General features: G+C 38.5%; 1 protein-coding gene across 5 annotated transcripts in view; it reads right to left on the bottom strand.

Annotated features, from left to right (window-relative positions):
• The window catches only part of CFAP44 (cilia and flagella associated protein 44), a 145,650-nt gene that overhangs the window by 9,498 nt on the left and 112,031 nt on the right, over nt 1-24,121 (bottom strand). For 4 of the 5 annotated variants that reach the window (XM_050778809.1, XM_050778812.1, XM_050778813.1 and 1 more), the window contains 7 exons: nt 23,241-23,741; nt 20,688-20,891; nt 19,189-19,384; nt 8,542-8,652; nt 6,591-6,721; nt 5,399-5,515; nt 4,274-4,475 (listed from right to left, as the gene is read on the bottom strand). In XM_050778809.1, coding sequence (XP_050634766.1) covers nt 4,274-4,475; nt 5,399-5,515; nt 6,591-6,721; nt 8,542-8,652; nt 19,189-19,384; nt 20,688-20,891; nt 23,241-23,741 — 1,462 coding nt within the window. Of the gene's footprint in view, nt 1-4,273; nt 4,476-5,398; nt 5,516-6,590; nt 6,722-8,541; nt 8,653-19,188; nt 19,385-20,687; nt 20,892-23,240; nt 23,742-24,121 lie in introns of those variants that run through there. The other variant, XM_050778814.1, reaches the window with a different exon arrangement.

Here is a 24,121-nt window from a genome sequence, read left to right as displayed (position 1 = left end):
ATAGCCAAGATTTGGAAGCAACTTAACTGTCCCCCAACAGACAATGGATAAAGAAAATGTGGTACATGTAGACAATGGAGTACTATTCAGCCATTAAAAAATAAGATTCAGCTGGGCACAGTGACTCACACCTGTAAGTCTAGGCTTTCTGAGGCTGAGGCAGGTGATTGCTTGAGCCCAGGAGTTGGAGACCAGCCTGGGCAACATAGCAAGATCCCATCTCTACAAAAACATGCAAAAAATTACCCAGGCATGGTGGTGTATGCCTGTAGTCCCAGCTACCCAGGAAGTTGAGGCAGAAGGATCACCTGAGCCCAAGAGGTCAAGGCTGCAGTGAGTCAGGATTGCGCTACTGCACTCCAGCCCGGGAGACAGAGTGAGACCCTGTCTCAATGAGAGAAAGATCTTGTCATTTGCAAGAACATGTATGGAACTGAAGTCATTACATTAAGTGAAATAAGCCAGGAACATAAAGACAAACTTGCATGCTCTCCCTTATTCATGAGAGCTAAAAATTAAAACAACTGAACTCATGGAGATAGAGTAGAATGACAGTTACTAGAGTCTGGGAAGGATAGTGGGGGTGGGGGATGTGGGAATGGTTAATGGGTACAAAAATAGTTGGATAGAATAAATAAACTCTGGTATTTGATGGCCCAGCAGGGTTACTATAGTCAATAATAACTTAATTGTACATTTTAAAATAACGAAAAGAGTATCATTGGATTGTTTGTAACACAAAGGATAAATGCTTGAGGTAATGATACCTCATTTACCCTGATGTGATTATTAGACATTGTATTTCTATATAAAAATATCCCATATATCTTATATATATACCTACTATGTACCCACCAAAAATAAAAGTTGAAAACAAATTTTTAATTATCTTTAAAAAGCCTCCACAAAAGTGAAAACAAAAAACCAAAGGAAGATATTTGAAAAACCCATAACCAACAAAGGACTAGGATCAAAAAAATTAACTCCTACATATCAATTTTTTAAAAGGCAAACAAATCAAGAGAAAAATGAACAAAATATACAAACAGACATTTTATAGAATAGAAAACATTAAAGGCCCAAAGATGTATAAAATGTGCTTAACCTTATTAGTGGTTAGGAAAATGAAATTAAGACCATGAGTCACCACTTTATACTTTCCAGTTTGGCAAAAATTCAAAGTCTAATAAGATTATGTATTTTCAATGATGTATGTAACTCAAAGGGGACTCTTAAGTACCACTGATTGGAGTGTAAATCGATATAATCATTTTGGAAGAGAATGTGACATTATTTTTTAAAGTTAAACACTTATATGCCCTACCACCCTGTTCTACTTTTAGGTATGAAACCCTTATACTTTTAGAAACGCTTGTAAACATATCCCATGTACAAGAATTTTCATAGCAGAATTGTCAAAGCAAAAAAACATAAAGCAATTTAAATGTCAGCAGAAGAATGAATAATTTTAGTAGAATCATATGATATATTTTACAACAATGAAGACAACAGCTATATGCTATACCACATCTACTCTTAGGAATATATTAAATGAAACAGTATGTTTCAAAAAGCTACATATGATATAATATTTCTACAAAGTTCTAAAGCAATATATTATTTAGAAATACATGTAAATATGCTATAACTATTTTTTAATGAAAGGGAATGTTAAACATAAAATTGGGAATAGTGGTTATCTCTGAATATGGGGAGACAGAGAATGGGATGGAAAGAACACACACAGGTAGATGTTACAGTGTTGGTAATATTATTGTCAATAAGTTGGGTTGGTGGGTTCATTCTGTTGTCATTCTCCACTGCTTATATGTATGTTCCACATATCAAGAATTGCTAAAGTAGTTTAAAAGATAATTATCTTTACATTATACATCTTATACTCTATACCTCAATTTTAAGTGGATTAAAAACCCAAATGCAAAGGGCACTACTAATTAGGAAACTACTGAAAATTATCTTTTTAAATTGACAAAAATTGTATATATTATCATGTGCAACATGCTGTTTTGAAATACATATACATTATGTAATAGCTAGATTGAGCTAATTAACTTATGCATTGCCTCACATACTTTCTTTTTCTTGTTGTGAGAACACTTAAAATTTACTCTTAGCAATTTTCAATAATATAACACATTGTTATTAACTATAGTAATCATAGTATACAATAGATCTCTTGAAATTGTTCTTTGAATCTCAGTGAAATTTTTTACTGTGACCAACATCTCCCCAAACGGTACCCCAGCCAACAACCACAGACCCTGGTAACCATCATTCTATTCTGTTTCTATGAGTTTAACTTTTTATACTCTGCATATAAGTGAGGTCATGTGGTATTTTCCTTCTGTGCCTCTTATTTCACTTAACATATGGTCCTCCAAGTTTATCCATGTAGTTGCACATAATAGGGTTTCCTTCTTTTTTAAGGCTGAATAGTATTTCGTTGTGTACATATACCACATTTTCTCTATCCACTCATCTGTTTATGGACACTTAGGTTGATTCTGTGTCTTGGCAATTGCGAATAATACTGCAGTGAACATAGCAGTGCAGATATCTCCTCTGCATACTGATTACTAATTTCATTTCCTTTGGATATATGCCCAGTAGTGGAATCGTTGGACCAAAAAATATCTTTATGATCTCAAAATAGGAAAGGATTTCTTAAGCAAGACACACATACATACACATAGTGCACAAACCACAAATAAGTAGATTGATAAAAATTACTATATTAAGATTTAAAACATCTGTATCCAAAAGATACACCAGACAAAGTAGAAAAAAAAAAAAAAAGAAAGAAAGAAAGATAGCCGGGCATGGTGGCATGGTGGCTCACGCCTGTAATTCTAGCACTCTGGGAGGCCAAGGCAGGCAGATCACCTGAGGTCAGGAGTTCGAGACCAGCCTGGCCACCATGGAGAAACCCCGTCTCTACTAAAAAATACAAAAATTAGCCGGGCGTGGTGGCATGCACCTGTAATCCTAGCTACTCGGAGGCTGAGGCCGGAGAATTTCTTGAGCCCAGGAGCCAGAGGTTGCAGTGAGCCAAGATTGCACCACCACGAGAGAGGTGAGACTCCAGCCTGGGCAATAGAGTGAGACTCTGTCTCAAAAAAAAAAAAAAAAAAAAGACAAGACAAGTTACAAACTAGAAGAGATTTGCAGTGCATTACACGGACAAAGGGAACATATTAAGAACTCCCTAAAATCAATTTAAAAACAAAAAGTAGAAATCAAAAATGGGCAAAGGATGGGACAGGCAAGTTACAGAAAAGAAAATAAATAACTGGCAAACAAATGTACGTAAAGATGTTTAACTTCATCAGCAATCAAAAAATGTGTATAAAAACCACAATAAAATATAATTTAACATCTCACAGGCTGGCAAAAATATTAAAGTCTGATAATATCAAGTGTTGCTGACAATATGGAGCCTGAGTAACTCTCACACACTGCCGGGGGAGGATAAATTTGTTCAACCACTTTAGGTGCAGCTTGGCAATACCCAGGAGAGCTGAAAATGTACATATCCCTCTGTAAACCACAGATCCAGTACTAGGCTTCACCTTCTCACACATGTGCACAGGGAGATGTGTACAAAAAGGTTTACTGTAATAGTGTCTGTAATAATGAAAACTAAGAAATATCTTAAATATCCATCAATAGAAGGCTACATAAAATCTTTAATATTCATACAATAGAATATTGTAGCAGTAAAGTGAATAAACTATCTGTAGTTTATGGATAACTCAAAAATTGGTTCAATAAAGTGAACCACAAAATGATATAAATATCATCACAATTAAAAATATGCAAGTTAGGTCTCCATATTGTGTGTGGACACATCCATATGTGTGTGTGCATACCTAGTGGTGAACCCCGAGGAAGGAGCAGCAGAATCGCATTAGAAAGAGATGGGGTTTCAATTGTATCTCAGTGTTCTCTTGCTTAAGCTGGGTAGCCTTGCACTTGGATTACTATTGTATTACTATTGTATTATTCTACATTTTAATCATACACAAAGAGAAGATGATTCTATGACAAAAGATTTCTCCCTTTAAAATACAAAAGCGAACTTTTCATGCCATCAGGAGAAACGGTGAGTAGTGAGAGGCCATGGTGTTCTTGTTTCCCTTCTCAGTGGTTCTGAGTCTGCAATGACTGTTTTCACTGTTGGAGACAGTCGCCTGGATAATTCCCTTTCTTACCAATAAACCTTACTAGCAAGGCCATGGGCTTCGATACTCACTATGTATGGTTTTTGTCATTTCTCTCTTTTCTCGGATGAGCTGTTTACGTCTCTCTCTCCATTCTTTGTTGAGTTTTTGCTGCTTGGAATTTTCCTCCTGGAGCTCACGGATTCGTTCTTGCAGCCGTCTCAAGGCATGGTTAGAGAAGACCAAAGTACCAGAAAGATCGCTAGGTATTTCTCCAAATACCACATACTCTATCTACAAGCATAAAACAAATCAAAAGCAAATAGATAAAAACACAGATTCTGTATATGGCAACAAAAAGCATAAGAGGCGCACTTCCTTCTCTGCCCCTTGTTTAGCTCCTTGCCTTTGGGCTTCTCCATCTTCCTCACCGAGTAACACTGGCCAGGCAAACACAGAAAGATGCTGTCAGGTAGAAAGCCACATCACATCTCTGTGGGGATAGCAAATCCTCCCACACAGATCATGCCTATTATCTCCTGCATAATGATGTGACAAACATTTCAGGGCTGGCATACTAGGCAAACCACTACATTGAGCTCATCCAGTTTGGGTCAGGTTACACAAAACACACATAAGGCTGATCTTGTTGTTGTTGTTGTTTTCCTAAAATACAGCTTTTTCTCTTAACCTGACAAAACACAATACAATGAGCCTTTTCTCTTAATGATATGTATTCCTGCAATTTAATATAAGTTGCAATTCAAATAGAAATGAACAAGAAAAGTAAAAAAGAGAAAATATTTTCCTTTTGTCTTGACCTCCCTCACCAATGAGTAGAGACTAAGCAAAGGTCATTTTAGCATGATTAGTCCATGTATAGATCAAGATGGTGTGACAAGTGATATGGGTATAAGAGCCAAGATTTCACCCTCTGAACCATTCCATTCTTAAATCATAGGCTCCTCGCTTCTCTAGACTTGAAATGACTGATTTCCAAAATGCTAATGGGCAATAGGGAAATACGCATGTTTTGATGTTACTCTTTTATAGCAATCTGACAGTGGATAAGACAAGTGTAGGTGTCATTCTACAGGTGGAATTCTCAACAAAGAACCACGATTCTTCCCATTAGTGAACCACGAATCTTTCTCTGAAAAGCTTCGGTGTGATGACGCTTCTCAGACAGGATGGAGCAGCCTCCCCAGATGCATCACCTGGTGGAGCTTGAGCGGAATCACAACCAGCAGTTCATTCAGTCGCTGCTGCTTCTCTCGCTGATAAGCCTCCAGGGCCTCCTCCGCTGCATTCAGATTAGTTGCCACAATTTTCACCTGTGGAAAGCCCCATATCATGAAATGGTGACAAGACTCAATGAACATACACTTAAAGATGGTGAATGAAGACATCCTGGGAGGAAATAAAGTATGAGCAGAATCTGCTTCGTTGGACTGTGATTAAGTGCATGATCCCAGTTTGCAACTCAGGAATGCATATTATTTTCTTTCTGCCAAGTTATGATCCACGTCACCCTTTCAATCATTTCTATGACTCCAGAGTTATAAAATTTTGTGAATAAGTGCCCAGAAAACATGTCCTCATCTCCCTTTTATTTTGTGCATGAAAAGCAGCCCATCACCATGGAATGTCTTTGACAGAATGGTGGGAGTCTTTTTGGTCATAATGACTTCAACAAATTTCATTGCTTTAAAGCAATGAAACTGCTAACTATAGTATTCTAAAGCACATTCTCCACGTCCTAGAAAACGTGAAAGTATTCCAAATCCTTTCCTATTCACAAGAGGAGAAATAATACATCAAAAATATTTCTGAACATGAATGAAGTTAAGTGATGTTGCTCTAGACAAGAGTACCTAAGAGGGAAAGCGAGCAGATTAAGGCAGAAATTGATCAATATTATACCAGACGTTTAGCTTGGTGGTCTCCAACATGGGATGCATGCACCCCAGATGATTAAAAAAAATCATCTATTGGGGTATAAATTGAAAATGTCAGAATTTCTATTTCTATTTATTTTTATCTCCTTCTATTTAATTTCTGTTTTTTGTGGATGTTTCCTACTGTACAAAATATATAATAGTTCATAAATACAATTTATAAATACATATACATTTATTGTATGGGGAGGGGCTCCATTTTCATTTTTTTCACTTATAGAGTAAACTCATCAGAAAAGTCTGGAGACCAATGACTGAGATAAAGTAAGTCCAATTATCAAAAAAGCAATGTCCTCCACCACAATTTAGGGAGAAAAAAACCTGGCCTTAACATTTGAAATGTTTCTTTTCTGAGAAGTCCTAATACTGTCATTACTATGAAAAGGCAATATTGTAGCTAGGAGGATGTGTAGTATTTTGAGAGGATAAATAAGTAGACAGATCGCCATACTTTTTTTGACAATGTATCATATTCCTTTTTGAGGTTATCAACAACTTTCTTTTCTTCAACTAAAGCCTCCTCAATGTCCAGCCTTTTCTCTCGAAGTTGAAGGGTGAGCTCAAAAAGAGCCACATCACAATCTGCCAAGAGAATTAAAATAAAAACCAGCCTCATTTGTTATGGAATGCGGTAGTACTAAAACTGTGAACTTTGGAGATTCAGAATCAATAATGTCTATTTATGGATCCACTCTAGCCAGCTTTTAAGACACTTATGGCTTAATTGTTCCAGGTTGAAATTATTAGTAGTATTAATAACCATAATAATAATAATAGTGTTGATGTTGTAAGCAGTACTCTGAAGCAGGCTTTGTGCTAAGCCCTCTATGTACATTATCTCACTCAAGGCTCATAGATCCTGCAAGGCAGAAACTATTGTTCCCATACATAGGTGAATACCTTAAGTCTCAGAGAGGTGATATAACTGGTACATAACAGAATGGGATTCAAGTGCATTATCTCTCTATTCTTTCCACAGTATCACACTAAGAGCCACCTTTGTCTACCAAGTCATAGAGAATGTAGAAATGGAATACTAAAATGGAATTCAGGAAGTTTAGACCTAGCCCTAGTGCTATCACCACACTAACTCTGAGTCATTGCTCAAGGCATTTAATTATCCTGCTAAAAAGTAATGAGTTGGCATTAGAAGGTTTGTATGCTCTATTTCGCTTGTAAATATTATGATTTTTAAAGACTATTGTATTCAAAAGTAAAACAAGATCAAAATTTTATCTGAAATTAAACTTTTAAAATGTAATTAAAACTTCATTTGAAATGTCTAGAGAAACAAATTACAGATCCCAAAACGTCTTTTTTCTCTACTGAACCGTTCATCTATTGAAACTGTAGGAAACTGGTCTGGCTGCTCCAGATGGGTTTCACCAGTGAAAACAGTGAATGTAAATTGCCAAGTATTTCCAGGAGACTAGTCAAAGCGCCCTTACAAAACAGATTTGCAACACAAAGATTTGAATAGGTTTGTCAAAAAACAAGATTACTCTAAAATATATATGTAAATTACAGACTGGCATTTCTCTATAAAATTAAACTTGCTACACAACTTATAATTCTGAATCAACTGTCAATAGTCTGCATATTATTTGTCACTCATAAATGGCTGCCTAAGAGAACAGATAATAAATCACCCAGAGAGCCCCCAAAAGTATTCATTAACGTTTTCCCTGACCATACTATTGGAAATAGCAATGATCCTCTCCACCCTCACTCCTGCACTCCCTTCATTTCTTTTCCCATAGCATGTACCATCCTCTGAGATTCTGTTTAATTGACTTATTATATTTATTGTCTTTCTCCACCAGACTATAAGCTCCATGAGGATGGAGGAGTTTGTTTTATACTTCGATGTATCCCTAGCATCAGATAAGTGCCTGGCACATAGTAGAAGTTGAATATTGTTGAATTAAGAAATAAATATCCCAGCTGGGCGCGGTGGCTCATGCCTGTAATCCCAGTACTTTGGGAGACTTAGGCGGGTGGATCATGAGGTCAAGAGATCGAGATCATCCTGGCTAACATGGCGAAACCCCATCTCTACTAAAAAAAATACAAAAAATTAGGCGGGTGTGGTGGCGGGCATCTGTAGTCCCAACTACTCGGGCGGCTGAGGCAGGAGAATAGCTTGAACCTGGGAGGTGGAGGTTGCAGTGAGTCGAGATCGCACCACTGCACTCCAGCCTGGGCAACAGAGCTAAACTCTGTCTTAAATAAATAAATAAATAAATAAATAAATAAATATTCTTATACTTTAAAAAGGGTATTCATTAGACTCTATTCATACATTTTATTATCAGAGAACAGAGATACCAAAAAAGGGCCTTCTCAGTATTGCCAATCAATATTCACACTTCACAGAGAACACATGGTTTTATCTAACTTACTTGTTGGGCAAATAGAATCATCAAAAACCTCATCTTCGGATTCAGACTCATCCTCATCACTCTCCAAGCTAGATTCTTCTTCACTTGATTCCTCACTCTCCTCATCTTCATCTACAGAAAGAGGAGGGCATTGTTAACAAAGAAGCTTCTATATTCAATTAAATACTAGATTTTTAAAGTAAACTATTTTTCAATGAGTTAGTCACTAGCAAAATAACTCAATATAAGAGTTTAAAATGGTTCAGGACACAAAGAACACAAACCCAAATGCCTGCAGAAGGTTGTGCGGTTGCAAGTCAGAGGGCGCTGAGACCAAGCTGCCAAGCTGTAGATACACACAGTCAGTGAAATACACCCACAATTCCTAACTCATAAGATGCTCTAAAATCAGAAAAAAAATTTTTTTCCTTTTTTTCTTTTTTCTTTTTTTTCTTTTTTCTTTTGAGACAGGATCTGGCTTTGTTGCCCAGACTGTAGTGCAGTGATGTAATCTCAGCTCACTGCAACCTTCACCTCCTGGGCTCAAGCAATCCTCCCACCTCAGCCTTCTGAGTAGCTGAACTACAGGTACACACCATTATGCCCAGCTAATTTTTGTTTTTTGTTTGTTTTGTAGAGACAGGGTTTCGCCATGTTGCCCAGGCTGATTCTGAGCTCAAGGGATCTGTACAACCGGGCCTCACAAAGTGCTGGGGTTACAGGCTTGAGCCACTGGGCCTGGCCCTGAAAAGATTTTCATAAGTTATCTGACATGAAGTAATGATCTTTATAGTCTTTATTTAACTTTGTATGAATATTCATGTTTTGCCGCAGAAGCACTAAGATGTTTCATTTTGGGATTCTGTACCAGAACTTGCTAGTGGTATCATGTTGACAAAGACTTTCTCCTTTGACCCAACCTGAGCCAGGCTTCTCTGAGTCCTTTTTCTGACTAGTTCCTGACCTTGAGCTGTGTCCTTAACCTATTTAGTCCAATTCTAGCAAGAATCCTGCAAGTTACTTTAGAAACAATTCCCCACCCTTGATATCTGATGAAATTCCTCATCACTCAACCCTTATCACCTGGCTTGCCCTCCACAAAAAGTCCTATTAAAACAGTCTAGTGAAGAATTACCCTACTTCTTAGTAATTTTCCGTCCACTGACCCCCACTCTGTTCCTTGGCTATAAATCTCCACTTGTCCTTGTTATATTCAGAGTTCAGCCCCATCTCTCTTCCCTGCTACAAAACCCCATTGTAGTAGCCCCCCTGAATAAAGTCTGCCTTATTGTTTTTAATAAATGTCAGCAATGATTTCTTTATAATATCATATATAATATCTTCAGAAATATTTCTGAACACACAAAAAAAATCTGTCCCCAAGGGTTTTGATAAGGGGTTGTAGACCTTTCCACTCCAACCTGCCCCACTTTCTTTTAAAACACCTTGAGGCCATCTATGAACTACAGATCACCAATTTACAATTTATAAATACAGCTAAACATTATGTGCAAAACAAACATAAGAAGACTCTGAAAAAAATGGAGAGAAGAAAGTAGAGCAACTATGTGCCTTAGAACCTGAGGAACAACACTGTGGTGAGTTCCTTGGATATTCTTTTAGCCTCATCTATCTCAGACTTGGAGAAGAGTAAGTTGGCAGCCTAGAAACACCAACAGATCTACAGATACGGAAAGCCTTAACAAAAGCTTGCTGTCTCTAGCCAAAGGACCAGGAAACGGGCAGCCTAGAAGGAGAGAAAACTTTTAGACAGTAACTATTCTATTCCAACCAAACACCACAGAAAAACTCTGGTACAATCCCCAACTAAATCAGCAAAGGTTAAGTGGGGAGGCTAGACATCCACCCTCACAGGGCTGTAATTAGGTGTCCCAACACTCCCACTGGATGATATTAGAGAAGGCCAAGTAGGGAGCCAGTACATTTATTCATGCTGGCTGGTAACCAGCCTCGCCCCCACCCTCACCACCAAGATGCCTGTGGAGGCCATGTGATAGCCTGGACTTCCACTCCCAAGGTCAGTAATAAGGTACCATCCTCTCTCCCCTCAGGGGTGGTTATCAGAAGAACATTAATAGAGAGTCAGGACTTTCATCATTATCAATAAGTACCCACCATCCCCACCATGTTGATCATAGAAACTACACGTGGAGCTGGAACTCACACCCATATATAGCAGTATCAAAGAGGTCCCCCATCCCTTGGGTGACAATGAAGTCTGAATGGGGAATATAGACTTCTACCTCCATCAATAGTAAGGAGACTCCCATCCCTTTCCTTGTCAGATTAGTGTTTGAGAAATTCGAGTAAAACAGAAAATTTAAATAAGATACAAAGTCTCATAATATGAAAGTTTTTAGGATTCAATTAAAAGTCATTTATATCTGATATGGTTTGGATCTGTGTTCCCACCAAATCTCATGTTGAACTGTAATCCCCAGTGTTGGAGGAGGGACCTGTTGGGAGGTGACTGGATCATCGGGGAGGAATCCCCTGAATGGTTTAGCACCATCCCCTCAGTGCTGTTCTCATGACAGTGAGTGAGAGTGAGTGAGTCATCATGAGAGCTGGTTGTTTGAAAAGTGTGGTGTGTAGTGCATCCTCCCTCACTCTCTTGGTCCTGTGCCTGCCACATAAGATGCCTGCTCCTATTTTGGCTTCTGCTGTGAGTTAAAGTTCCCTAAGGCCTCCCCAGAAGCAGGTGCTGCCATGCTTCCTTTATAGCCTGTGGAACCATAAGCTAATTAAACCTCTTTTCTTGTAACTTACCCAATATCAGGTATTTCTTTATAGCAATGCAAGAATGGGCTAATGCAATCTCCAACTGAGTGAAAATAGAAAACCAATAGCTGTCAACACTAAGATGACAGAGATATTAGAATTATCTGATAAAGTATTTAAAACAGCCATGATAAAAATGCTTCCATGAGCAAAATTTGAACATACTTAAAGGAAATGAAAAAATTCAAAGCCTCAGCAAATAAATAGAAATTATAAAGAACTAAGTGAAAATTTAAGAACTGAAAAATACAATAACCAAGTGATATGGTTTGGCTCTGTGTCCCCACTGAAATCTCATCTTGAATTATACTCCCATAATGCCCACATGTTGTGGGAGGGACCCTGTGGGAAATAATTTGAATCATGGGGGCGGTTTCCCCTATACTGTCCTCATAGTAGTGAATAAGTCTCATGAGATCTGATGGTTTTATCAGGGGTTTCCGCTTTTGCATCTTTCTCATTGTTTCTCGCCATCACCATATAAGAAGTGCCTTTCACCTCCTGCCATGATTCTGAGACATCCCCAGCCATGTGAAACTGTAAGTCCAATTAAACCTCTTTTTCTTCTCAGTCTTGTGTATGTCTTTGTCAGCAGTGTGAAAATGGACTAATACAGTAAATTGGTAGCAGTAGAGTAGGGCACTGTTGAAGATACCCAAAAATATGGAAGCGACTTTGGAACTGGGTAACAGGCAGAGGTTGCAACAGTTTGGAGGGCTCAGAAGAAGACAGGAAAATGTGGGAAAGTTTGGAACTTCCTAGAGACTTGTTGAATGACTTTGACCAAAAGCCTGATAGTGATATGGACAATAAGGTCCAGGCTGAGGTGGTCTCAGATGGAGATGAGAAACTTGCTGGGAACTGAAGCAAAAGAGACTTTTGCTATGTGTTAGCAAAGAGACTGGGGACATTTTGCCCCTGCCCTAGAGATTTGTGGAACTTTGAACTTGAGAGAGCTGATTTAAGGTGTCTGGCAGAAGAAATTTCTAAGCAACAAAACATTCAAGAAGTGACTTGGGTACCGTTAAAGGCATTCAGTTTTGTTCTTGTTTTTTTTTTTTTTGAGACCAAGTCTCGCTCTGTTGCCCACGCTGGAGTGCAGTGACACGATCTCGGCTCACTGCAAGCTCTGCCTCCCGGGTTCACACCATTCTCCTGCCTCAGCCTCCCAAGTAGCTGGAACTACAGGTGCCCACCACCACACCTGTCTAATTTTTTTTTTTTTTTTTTGTATTTTTAGTAGAGATGGGGTTTTACCATGTTAGCCAGGATGGTCTCAATCACCTGACCTCGTGATCTGCCCGCCTCAGACTCCCAAAGTGCTGGGATTACAGGCATGAGCCACCATGCCCAGCCTAAAGGAATTCAGTTTTAAAAGGGAAACAGAGCATAAAAGTTTGGAAAATTTGTAGCCTGACAATGTGATAGAAAAGAAAACTGCATTTTCTGAGGAGAAATTCAAGCTGGCTGCAGAAATTTGCTTAAGTAAATTAGGGAATGTTAATTCCCCATTGTCATGGGGAATGTTAATCCCCAAGACAATGGGGAATGTATCTCCAGGGCATGCCAGAGGCCTTCACACAGCCCCTCCCATCACAGGCCTGGAGGCCTAGAAGAAAATGGTTTCTGGGTAGGGTCCAAGGTCCACATGCTGTGTGCAGCCTAGGGACTTGGTGCCCTGAATTCCAGTCGCTCCAGCCATGGCTGAAAGGGAACAACATAGAGGTGGGCCATGGCTTCAGAGGGTGCAAGCCTCATGCCTTGGCAGTTTCCACATGGTGCTGAACCTGTGAGTGCACAGAAGTCAAGAATTCAGGTTTGGGAACCTCCACCTAGATTTCAGAGGATGTATGGAAATGCCTGGATACCCAGGCAGAAGTTTGCTGCAGGGGTGGGGCAGTCATGGAGAACCTCTGGGGCAGTGAGGAAGTGAAATGTGGGGTCAGAGCCCCCACACAGAGTCCCTAGTGGGGCACTGCTTAGTGGAACTGTGAGAAGAGGACCACTGTCCTCCAGACTCAGGTGCAGTTTCCTGGCAACCGCGGAGCAAATTGGACCCCCCAGTGCAGCTGGAACCTGACCCTGACCCTGAATCTCAAGATATCCCAGTACCTCCAGGGCCATGGTGCACAACTCCAGAGCATGGAGCCAAGATGTATGGCCAGCACTTGAGTTGGGGAGGAGCCCTCACTCTCAGAGTACTGAGAAGGGTGAGACGCATGGGTTCCTGGGCTGGGGTGAGAGTGGGGCTTTCTTCCCTTTGCAGGGCCAGTCCAGAAAGGATGTTGCATATCTCCCTGCTACAGTCTTTGTGCAAGGGGGCCCCATGGCCTGGAACACCCAAAAACAACAACAACAACAACAAAAACACACACAGGCACAGTGCCAGTGATTGGAGGGGGCTCCCCCAAGGCCCAGGAGTGGACCTGGTGAGTGGGCCATCTCTCCCACTCCCTCACCCCTACTTCAGAGCATACTTGCAAAAACAAGGAAATATTAAAGAGCTGTGCAGCTGGGTATTAACGCAGCTACTGGCCACCATTGTTTTTTTGGTTTTTTGTTTTCCTTAACAGTCTAAAATGACTGAAATGACAAACATAAAATTTGGAATCTGGATGGCAAGCTCATCGAGATTCAGGAGATAGTTGAAACCCAATCCAAGGAATTCGGTAAAATGATCCAAGAGCTGAAAGATGAAATAAGAAAGAAGAAAACCAAACTTTTTAAAGTTTTTAGACATTTTCAGAAAGAAGAAAACCAAACTTCTAGAGCTAAAAACCCCACTACAAGAATTTCATAATATGATTGGAATATTAACAGCAGAATAGACTAAGATGAGGAAAGAATCTCAGCTCGAAGAATGCTTCTTTGAGTCAACTCAGACAAAAATAAAGAAAAAAATTTAATGAACCAAATCTCTGAAAAAATATGGGATTCTATAAAGAGAACAAATCTATGACTCATTGGTACTCCTGAGAAAGAGGGAGAATAAGCAACTTGGGAAATATATTTGAGAATATAGTCCACAAAAATTTCCCCAATCTTATTAGAGTTTGACATACAAATTCAAGAAATACAAAGAACCCCAGCTAGATACTATACAAGATGACCATCCCAAGGCACACGGTCATTAGATTCACCAAGCACAATGCAAAAGAAAAAAAATCTTAAAGGCAGCTAAAGAGAAGGGTCGACTCACATACAGAGGGAACCCCATCAGGCTAGCAGCAGACCTCTGAGCAGAAATCTTACAAACAAGAAGAGACTGGGGGCCTATTTTCAGTGTCCTTATAAAGAAAATAAATTTGAACCAAGAATCTCACATCCTGCCATACTAAGTTTCATAAGTGAAGGAGAAATAAAGTCCTTCTCAGGCAAGCAAATGCTGAGGGAATAAGCTTCAACTAGACCAGTCTTAGAAGAGGTCCTTAAGGGAGTGTTAAACATGGACTCAGAAAAAAAAAAAAAACAACAATACCTGCTACCACAAAAACACACTTTAGCAGACAGCTGACAGGCACTATAAAGCAGCTACAAAATCAAGTCTACATAACAACCAGCTAACATCATGATGACAGGATCAAAATCACACATATCAATACTAACCTTGAATGTAAACGAGCTAAACACCCCACTTAAAAGTTAGAGTGCCAAACTGGATAAAAAGACAAGAACCAACCATCTGTTGTCTTCAAGAGGCCCATCTCAGATATAATTATACCCATCGGCTCAAAGTAAAAGGATGGAGAAAGATCTACCATGTAAATGGAAAACAAAAAAAGAGCAGGAGTTGCTATTCTTATATCAGATAAAACAGACTTTAAACCAATAAAAATTAAGAAGGATAATGAAGAGCATCACATAATGATAAAGAGTGCAATCCAACAGGAAGACTTAACTATCCTAAATATATATGCACCCAACATTGGAGCACCCAGATTCATAAAACAAGTTCTTCCTGGCCTACAAAAAGACTTAGACAACCACATAATAATAGTGTAAGACCTCAACATCCCACTGACAGCATTAGACAGCTCATCAAGGCAGAAAACTAACAAAAAAACTCTGGACTTAAACTCAACACTTGACCAATTGGACCTAATACACATCCACAGAACACTCAATCCAACAACTTAGAAGATACATTCTTCTCACCTGCACACGGAACATATTCTAAGATTGACCACATGCTTGGTCATAAAGCAAGAGGAAAAGAAATAACTATAATTAGAGAAGAACTTAATGAATTTGAGATATAAAAATCCATACAAAAGATTCATGTTCTCATCAGAGAAGTGCAAATGAAAACCACAATGAGATACCATCTCACACCAGGCAGAATAACTATTATTAAAAAGTCAAAAAAGAGGCTGCTGAGGCTACGGAGAAATGGGAGCACTTATACACCATTGGTGGGAATGTAAATTAGTTCAGCCACTATGGAAAACAGTTTGGAGATTTCTCAAAGAACTTAAAAATGAGCCACCATTTGACCCAGCAATCCTATTACTGGGTATATACACAAAGGAAAATAGATCATTATACCAAAAAGACATATGCACTCATGTTCATTGCCATGTGCATTAGTCCGTTCTCACACTGCTAATAAAAACATACCCAAGGCTAGGTAATTTATAAAGGAAAGAGGTTTAATTGACTCACAGCTCAGTATGGCTGGGGATGCCTCAGGAAACTTAAATCACAGTAGAAAAGGAAGTAAACATGTCCTTTTCCACATGGTGGCAGGAAGGAGAAGTGCAGAGTGAAGGGGCGGGGGGAAGCCCCCTATAAAGCCATCAGATCTCATGAGAACTCACTCGTTATCATGAGAATAGCAGCATAAGGGTAACCACTCCGATGATTCAATTACCTCCAATCAGATCCCTCCCTTGACATGTGGGGATTATGGGGACCACAATTCAAGATGAGATCTCGGTAGGGACACAGCCAAACCATAACACAGTGCTATACACAATAGCAAAGACATGGAATCAACCTAGGTGCCTATCAATGGTGGGCTGGACAAAGAAAATCCACATATACACCATTGAATATTACACAGCCATAAAAAAATAATGAAATCATGACCTTTGCAGCAACATGGATGGAGCTGGAGGTGATAATCCTAAGCAAATTCACGCAGGAACAGAAAACCAAATACTACAATTTTCAATTATAAGTGAGAGCTAAAAACATTGAGCACACATGAACATAAACACGGAAACAATAGACACTGCAGACTATTAGAGTGGTGAGGGAAGAAGGAGGGGGGCATTGGCTGAAAAACTACCTATTTGGTACTATGCTCACTACCTGGGTGCAACATACCAATGTAACAATCCTGTACATATATCCCCTGTATCTAAAATAAAAGCTGAATTTTTTTTAGAAAAAAAGAATGCAACAGGTGATATTACTACAGACCCTGTAGACACTAAAAAGATAAGGATATTCATGCATTAATTTGGCATCTTAGATGAAATATACCAATTCCTCAAAAAAACCACAAACTACCATGATTCACCCAATATGAAATAGATCATTTGGGTTAGGTGCAGTTGCTCACGCCTGTAATCCCAGCATTTTGGGAGGCCAAGGCAGGTGGATCACGAGGTCAGCAGATCAAGACCGTCCTGGCCAATATGGCAAAATCCCGTCTCTACTGAAAATACAAAAAAAGTTAGCTGGGTATGGTGGCATGTGCCTGTAGTCCCAGCTATTCAGGAGGCTGAGGCAGAAGAATCACTTGAATCTGGGAGGTGGAGGTTGCAGTGAGCAGAGATTGCACCACTGCACTTCAGCCTGGTGACAGAGCAAGACTCCGTCTCAAAAAAAAAAAGAAAAGAAAAGAAACAGATCATTTGAACATTTGAACAGCCCTATACCTATTAAGAAAGTTGAATTTGTAATTTAAAACCTCCCCAAAAGAAATCTTCAAATTCAAATACTTTCACTGGTGAATTCTACAAAGTGTTTAAAGAATAATTACCACCAATTCCACGCAAGATCTTCCAGAAAATCAAATGGAAAAGAAAATTTTCTGATTCATATTATGAAGCTAGTTTTTATTACCCTGATATTAAAACCAGACAAAGGCAGTGCAAAAAATGAAAATTACAGAAAAATGATCTTCATGAATATAGACAAAACATTTCTCAATGAAATATTAGCAAATAGAATTAATCAATATATAAAATGAATTTTACACTATGCCAAGGAAAGTTTATTTCAGAAATGCAATTCTGATTTAATAATCCATAATCAGTCAATGTAGTCAACCATATTAATAGGCTAAAAAGAAAATCACATGATCATCAATCAATGTAGACAGGCATCTGACAAATTTCTACCCCCATTCATGAAAAAAATTCATGAAAAAGAGGAACCGACGGGAACTTCCTTAACTTAATAGAGTATCTACAAAACACCTACAAGTAACATTATACTTAATATTGAAAATAAAGTAAGAATGTCAGCTCTCAGCACTATCATAGAACTGGATGTTCTAGCCATGCAATAAGGCAAGAAAATGAAATAGGCATCCTTATCAGAAATAAATAAATAAAACTGCCTATATTCACAGATGAAATTATTAGATGAAATTATTTTCCCATTATTAATGGCAAAACCCACAATTACTTTTGCACCAACCTAATATCATCTACATAGAAATTCCCAAGGAATTTATCAAAACCTCTTAGAACTAATAAGTAAGGTTACAGGACATCAGCTAAACATGTAATCTATGAGTAGCAATGAACATGAGGACACTGAGATTAAAAATACAGTATCATTTAAAATCACTAAAAAAGGAAATAGGTGTAAATCTAACAAAACATGAAAATGAATTATATACTGAAAACTAGTATACGATTTTGATCTACAGGGTCTCGCTCTGTTGCCCAGGCTGGAGTACAGTGGCGTGATCTTGGCTCACTGCCAGCTCTGCCTCCCGGGTTCACACCATTCTCCTGTCTCAGCCTCCCAAGTAGCTGGGACTACAGCATATTGTACCTTCTAATGGAAAACTCAATGTAAGTAAAGATACCAGTTGTCTCTAAATTAATATACAGTTTTAACACAATTACTATGAAATTTCCAACAAGATTTTTTGCAGATATAAACAATATTATTCTAAAATATGGAAATATCAAGGAACTAGAATAGCTACAACAATTTTACAAAAGAAGAATAAAGTAGGAGGAGTTAGTCTTCCTGATTTAAAGGCTCAACATGTAGCTACAATAATCAAGACTGTCGTATTGGTGAAAAGATTGACATATAGATCAATGGAACAGAATACAGAACCTAGAAATAGATCCACACAAAGATGCCCAAATGATCTGGACAAAGATCAAAGCAATTCAGTCAAAGACAGACAACATTTTCAACAAATGATACTACAGTAAATGAAAAGACAAGCTACACACTAGGAAAAAATATTTGCAAACCACATATCTGACACAGGACTAGTATACAGAATATATAAAGAACTCTCAAAACTCAACAGTAAAAAAAGCAAGTGATCCTATTTAAACATGGGCAAAAGGAGACATTTCACCAAACAAGATATACATATGGCAAATAAACACATAAAAAGATGTGCTTATTAACTTAAACTACACTATGCTAACTCATACCAGATACACGTAAACACGTGTGCGCATGTGCAAACAAACATGCACACAGATTAACTCGAGGTGTTGGAAGACCTTAAGGTTTATGTCTTCTCTTTAGCCTCCAGAGTGTCTCTACATTGTCTATGTTATAGTAAAAAAAATAGGGTATCTAACAGGTCCCTTAGTTACCTCTCTATTTCATGTTAATGAGAGAAAATAAGATCGTATGCAAGAAAGAAATACAAACCAGCATCTCCTTCAACTTCTTTTTTCTTTACCCGTTTAATCTTCTTCTTTAGGACCTTCATGAGGAAGTTTGCAAATTTATTGTTTTCTCCAATGGCTGTTTGAAAACCAGCATAGAGTGCCTTTTCTTGCTCCTGGAGTTTGGTGATTTCATTCTTTTTCTCTTCCATCTCTTTAAGAGTTTCATTTATTTTCCACTAAATGAATAAAAACAAGAAAAAATGATAAATATTTCTGATAAACCAAGTTCAGAGAGCAATGTACTTTACAATGCAAGGTTACATTTTTTGTTGTTGTTTTTGTTTTTGTTTTGAGGCGGAGTCTCGCTCTGTCGCCCAGGCTGGAGGGCAGTGGCGCGATCTCGGCTCACTGCAAGTTCGGCTTCCCGGGTTCACACCATTCTCCTGCCTCAGCCTCCAGAGCAACTGGGACTACAGGCGCCCGCCACCACGCCCGGCTAATTTCTTTTTGTATTTTTAGTAGAGAGGGGGTTTCACCATATTAGCCAGGATGGTCTCCATCTCCTGACCTCACGATCCGCCCGCCTCGGCCTCCCGAAGTGCTGGGATTACAGGCTTGAGCCACCTCGCCCGGCTGGTTACAGTTTACAAATATATTTTTTAAAACATCTTAAAAGAAGTTTATATTTCTGATGTTTGCAGAGCCATCAATTTATTGGTTAAAATTTTATAATTCCTTTGTAAAAATCAGTTATGTTTAGAATTAGAAAATCAGCTTTTTTAGTGTTAAACATCCCCCCAAAATCTAAATTAAATTGAAACTTTTCCTTGAAATTCCTTAAATTGAATATGTGGATGTCAGCTAATATTTTTGCATGTGTAGTCTCAAAAACCAAAGAATTTTTTGTACTGATATATGATAACTAAAACAAAAAGACATATAATTTCTAGTGAAGCTAATATACCTAAAAATGAATGTTACTATGTAGCATATACTATCTATTTAACAGAATCTTTTTTCTTTTAAAACAAAGCTAGTAAAATTTATTTTCTGAAAGTTAATATACAAATATAACAAATAATGGAACCTCATTTCTTATGATATTCAATCATATATTACACTGAAGCTATCATACTTAAGAAACTTACCAGCTTCTCTTTCAGTATTTTCATAAGGATAACTTAAAATCAAAACTCAATTTTATATCATAGCTTACTTTTTTGTTTTTTAGGGAACCCAGCTCGCCAGGCTGGAGTAGACTGGCACAATCAAAGGCTCACTTTTGAAAATTTTATTCTCTTACCTTACAGAATATCAGACCAAATTTACTAAAAAATCTAAATCATTTCTCTTTGACCATGAATACTAAAGATGGAGAGTAGGTAGGAATAACAGGAAAAAGGAGGAGGGGAAAGAAGACAAGAAAGAGATGAGGGCTAGAACAAGTAGGAGAATTGAGTTAAGAAGAAAAATAAAAAGAAATCAAGCTTCTCCGTAACTAAGGGAGGAGCCAGCTAGGATTCTTCCGCCCATTCATACTTGCATGTACTGTTCCTCTTTGTCCAAGGAATTAACACGCTCTTGGAGTATGTTCTCCTGTTTTTCAAAATTCTTCAGGAGAAGTATTTCTTGAAATAAGGTGACATGGTGCAGATCAGATAATTTCATCTGAGTATCTAGTTTCAGTTTCTGATGTCTAAGGAGACGGAGTTCTGCATCAAAAGTGACAATCAGTTCTTTGACCTGAGAGGGAAAAAATATTTGAGGATACGTTAGAAGACTAGATGAATGCATTTTTAAACTATCTAACAATACTAATTTGTAATAAATCATTTTTTATTATGCCCTTACGGATGGAGAATTGTGTGTGTGTGTGTGTGTGTGTGTAGTCACAAAAATAAATTCATTAATTACATTAAGTTTGCATAAGTTAATTTATTAAGTGGTAGGAACTGTGTAACTAGAAGTCCTTTCAGCTATTTCTTCACCATTGACTAAGCCATAAATCAAGAATGCCCTTCTACAGTACACTGTGTAGCTTATGAGCTCTCTGAGTGGGTAGCGTTTCTGTCTCCTCTTTATTCTCCACAGTATCTCTACAATCCCTTTTATATAGTAAACACAAATAAATACATTTCCCAACTTCTTATGTTGAAAATTTTCAAACCTACAGAACGGTAAATATTTTAAAATACATAAAATAATCATGGAGTCACAAAAAACCTGTTCAATCTTTTTCTAAGACTGAAGAAATTAAGGTCAAAGGTAGTTTTCCTGATAAGAGCCTAAGTATCCCAAGTCCTAGTTCAGACTTTAATCCACTATGGTCCTACTAATTTGAAGTCTTCAGTTTTGTTCTGATTTTGGTAAAGCTTTCCCCCCCAGTATCACAAAGGAGAATAAGAGGCCAAGAGAGAGCCCCAAGGGCTGATTCTCCTGAGGAAACTGTAACAATAGGAAGAGACAAACCATTCTATGTTTTTAATTAGTTTGTACATGATAGGCAGCCTCAACTGTCAAAAGCCTGTAATAAGTGAGGACCCAGACTGGGGCTGAGGAGAGAAAGAGATCTGTGGGTTTGGAGCAGTGAAACTACCAGAGAAATTCAGAGAGCTGAAAAAAAAAAAAAAACAGAGAGAAGAAAAAATTAAGCTTTTAAGTAACTATCGCTATAGACTATATGTCTGGGCTCCCCTTTAAAGCTTGTTTAACAAACTTGAATTATTACTGCATTTATTTGGAGGCAGGCCTATATTTTCTTCAGTGCAACACCATTCTTAAACTGAACCACATAGGTCTCCAAGTCTGTAAGGATTACACTTGTTTTATTCTCTCCAACCCCAATAGCCTATAAGCTTTGTGAAGACAGAGAACATGTCTTTCTTAGGAATTGTTGTATCCCTAATCCTATCTATCAGTGTCCCTGCATATAGAACATCCAATAAATATTTGTTAAATTAATAAATTAGTTACAATTAAATCAATTAAAACCTTTGACTGAATATCTATGGTATATTTGACATTGTCCTAGACAATGTGGAGGAATCAGAAGAAGTATACGTGGCCCTTTGCTCAAGAATTATGTAATTTAATTTTCAAGACAATACTAATACCCATGAAACAGCAAGGAAAATTAGTGTAAAACATGAGATGCTTATTACAGGTGCAACTGGAGTTTAGAAACAAGGAAAGCATAAGTAATGTGAGCGGAAAATGCTGGAGAGGGTTTGGAACTGAGCCGTGCTTTGATGACTCAACTCTGGAAGGAAGTCATTACTGGTAGAAGGAAACAGCAAAGGAAAAAGCACGGATATAAAACTCAGAATGGTGTGGGAGAAAAAGGTGGAGTGAAAAGAGGCAAGAACAGTGAGAAAACAGGGCTGGACAAAGAAGAGATAATGGTGAAGAATAAGGCTGGAAAGCTATTGAGGGCATCACCACTGGGTGGAGATGGAAAGACACACTGAGGAAAGGGAATCCATATGGCTGGCAGCAGAGAGTTATCTCTCCAAGAAAGGTTCTTTTCCCTTCATATTCAAAGAACATCCTGCCCAACAGGTCCTAGTCTGGACCTGATTTTCCTAGAAATAAAAATAGTTGCCATTCCAGCTCCAGAACAATCTCAAACCCAGTAGTCACCATAAACACTTCTACTAATGGAACAAACCACATATTAGAGAAAAAGGATGGTGTGAAAAGTAGAGGGTGCCCTGTTTCTCTGGAAAATTCTTAACTACGTTCCATCCATCATCTATGTTCCAGCCATCATCTAAAAGCTGCTCCTCCACTTCCCCTTTACGATGACTTCAGTTGGATGCCAAGTAACTGAAACATGGGCTTCCCCTTCATTCTTTGCCAGCTTTCCAAAACAAAACAAAACAAAAGTTTAAAAGCTCTGTAGTTCTGGGAAGAGCACAATGATTTCCAGAAGGCCAAGGATGGGGAAGAAGCCAAGCCATCACTGAGTGGTGAGTTGGTCAGGGTTTGGGAAAGGTTCATGCAGAGAAATTTAAAATAAATAAAAAACCCAACCCATTTTTTTCCCTTCTCTTCTCTCTCTCAGCTTTAACTAGGAACAGGTTCACCCCTTACCCTGTTGACCAAATACTGTTGCATGTACACGTGTTTAATCTCATCTCTCTTCATAATTTCTAGCTCCACATCCGTTGGCTCTGCTTTTTCAAATTCCATATACTTTGGTATATCCAGGCTGAGTGTTGATGCCTTTGATGATCTAGACATTGAATCTCGGGTTGTCAAATCCCCATCCCTTCCAGAAGAGAGCTTGAGGAATCCTCCACCTGGGCCTCCAGACCCTGTCTGTTCCACTCCGGGGGACTTTTCATCGTCACTTTTCATATGCTGTTGCTTAAAATTTAGGAGAGTTTCTTCATCATACTGAAATCTCTTTTCTGGAACTTCTTCCGGGTGTATCTGAGGAATTTGGGGAATGGGTATGTGCTTGGATACGTGAAGAGTCGACTGAATGTTCTTCAGTTCTTGTACCAGGCACTGTATTTCCTCAACAACAGCCACTTTAAGGTCTCTAAGAGAGAGAATGCACTTGTTCATGTACCTTTTATTTCCATGGACCTGAAAAAAAGAAGAGGAAGGAAACAACAGTACAACCGTCTGACAAATAACTGCATGGAGTACGATCTGCTCTTTTCCCTTGCTGAAAGGCCTAGCAAAAATTCAAGATAAAAATTCATCTGATCATACCTTTTTACCACCAAGTTTCCCTTTTCTCTAATATTTAGGATTTTTTCCATTTAGCTCCTCCAAGATGGAAGGACAGTTTAGATGTGACCTCTGGTATCTCTTGGCTTCCCACGATTTGTTCCCTCCAGATGGCTTATGTGGCTGAGTTCCCCTGTCCTCCTTTACCACTCCATGGAAGTCCTTCCTGGAGCCTTATTCAAGTTGGATACTCTCTCCAGGGAGGAAGGGAACAGGAAGGCGATTAATGCATT

Source organism: Macaca thibetana, chromosome 2 (genome assembly GCF_024542745.1).
Source record: "Macaca thibetana thibetana isolate TM-01 chromosome 2, ASM2454274v1, whole genome shotgun sequence".
Taxonomy (NCBI): domain Eukaryota; kingdom Metazoa; phylum Chordata; class Mammalia; order Primates; family Cercopithecidae; genus Macaca; species Macaca thibetana.
This window is presented reverse-complemented; position numbering and strand designations above follow the sequence as displayed.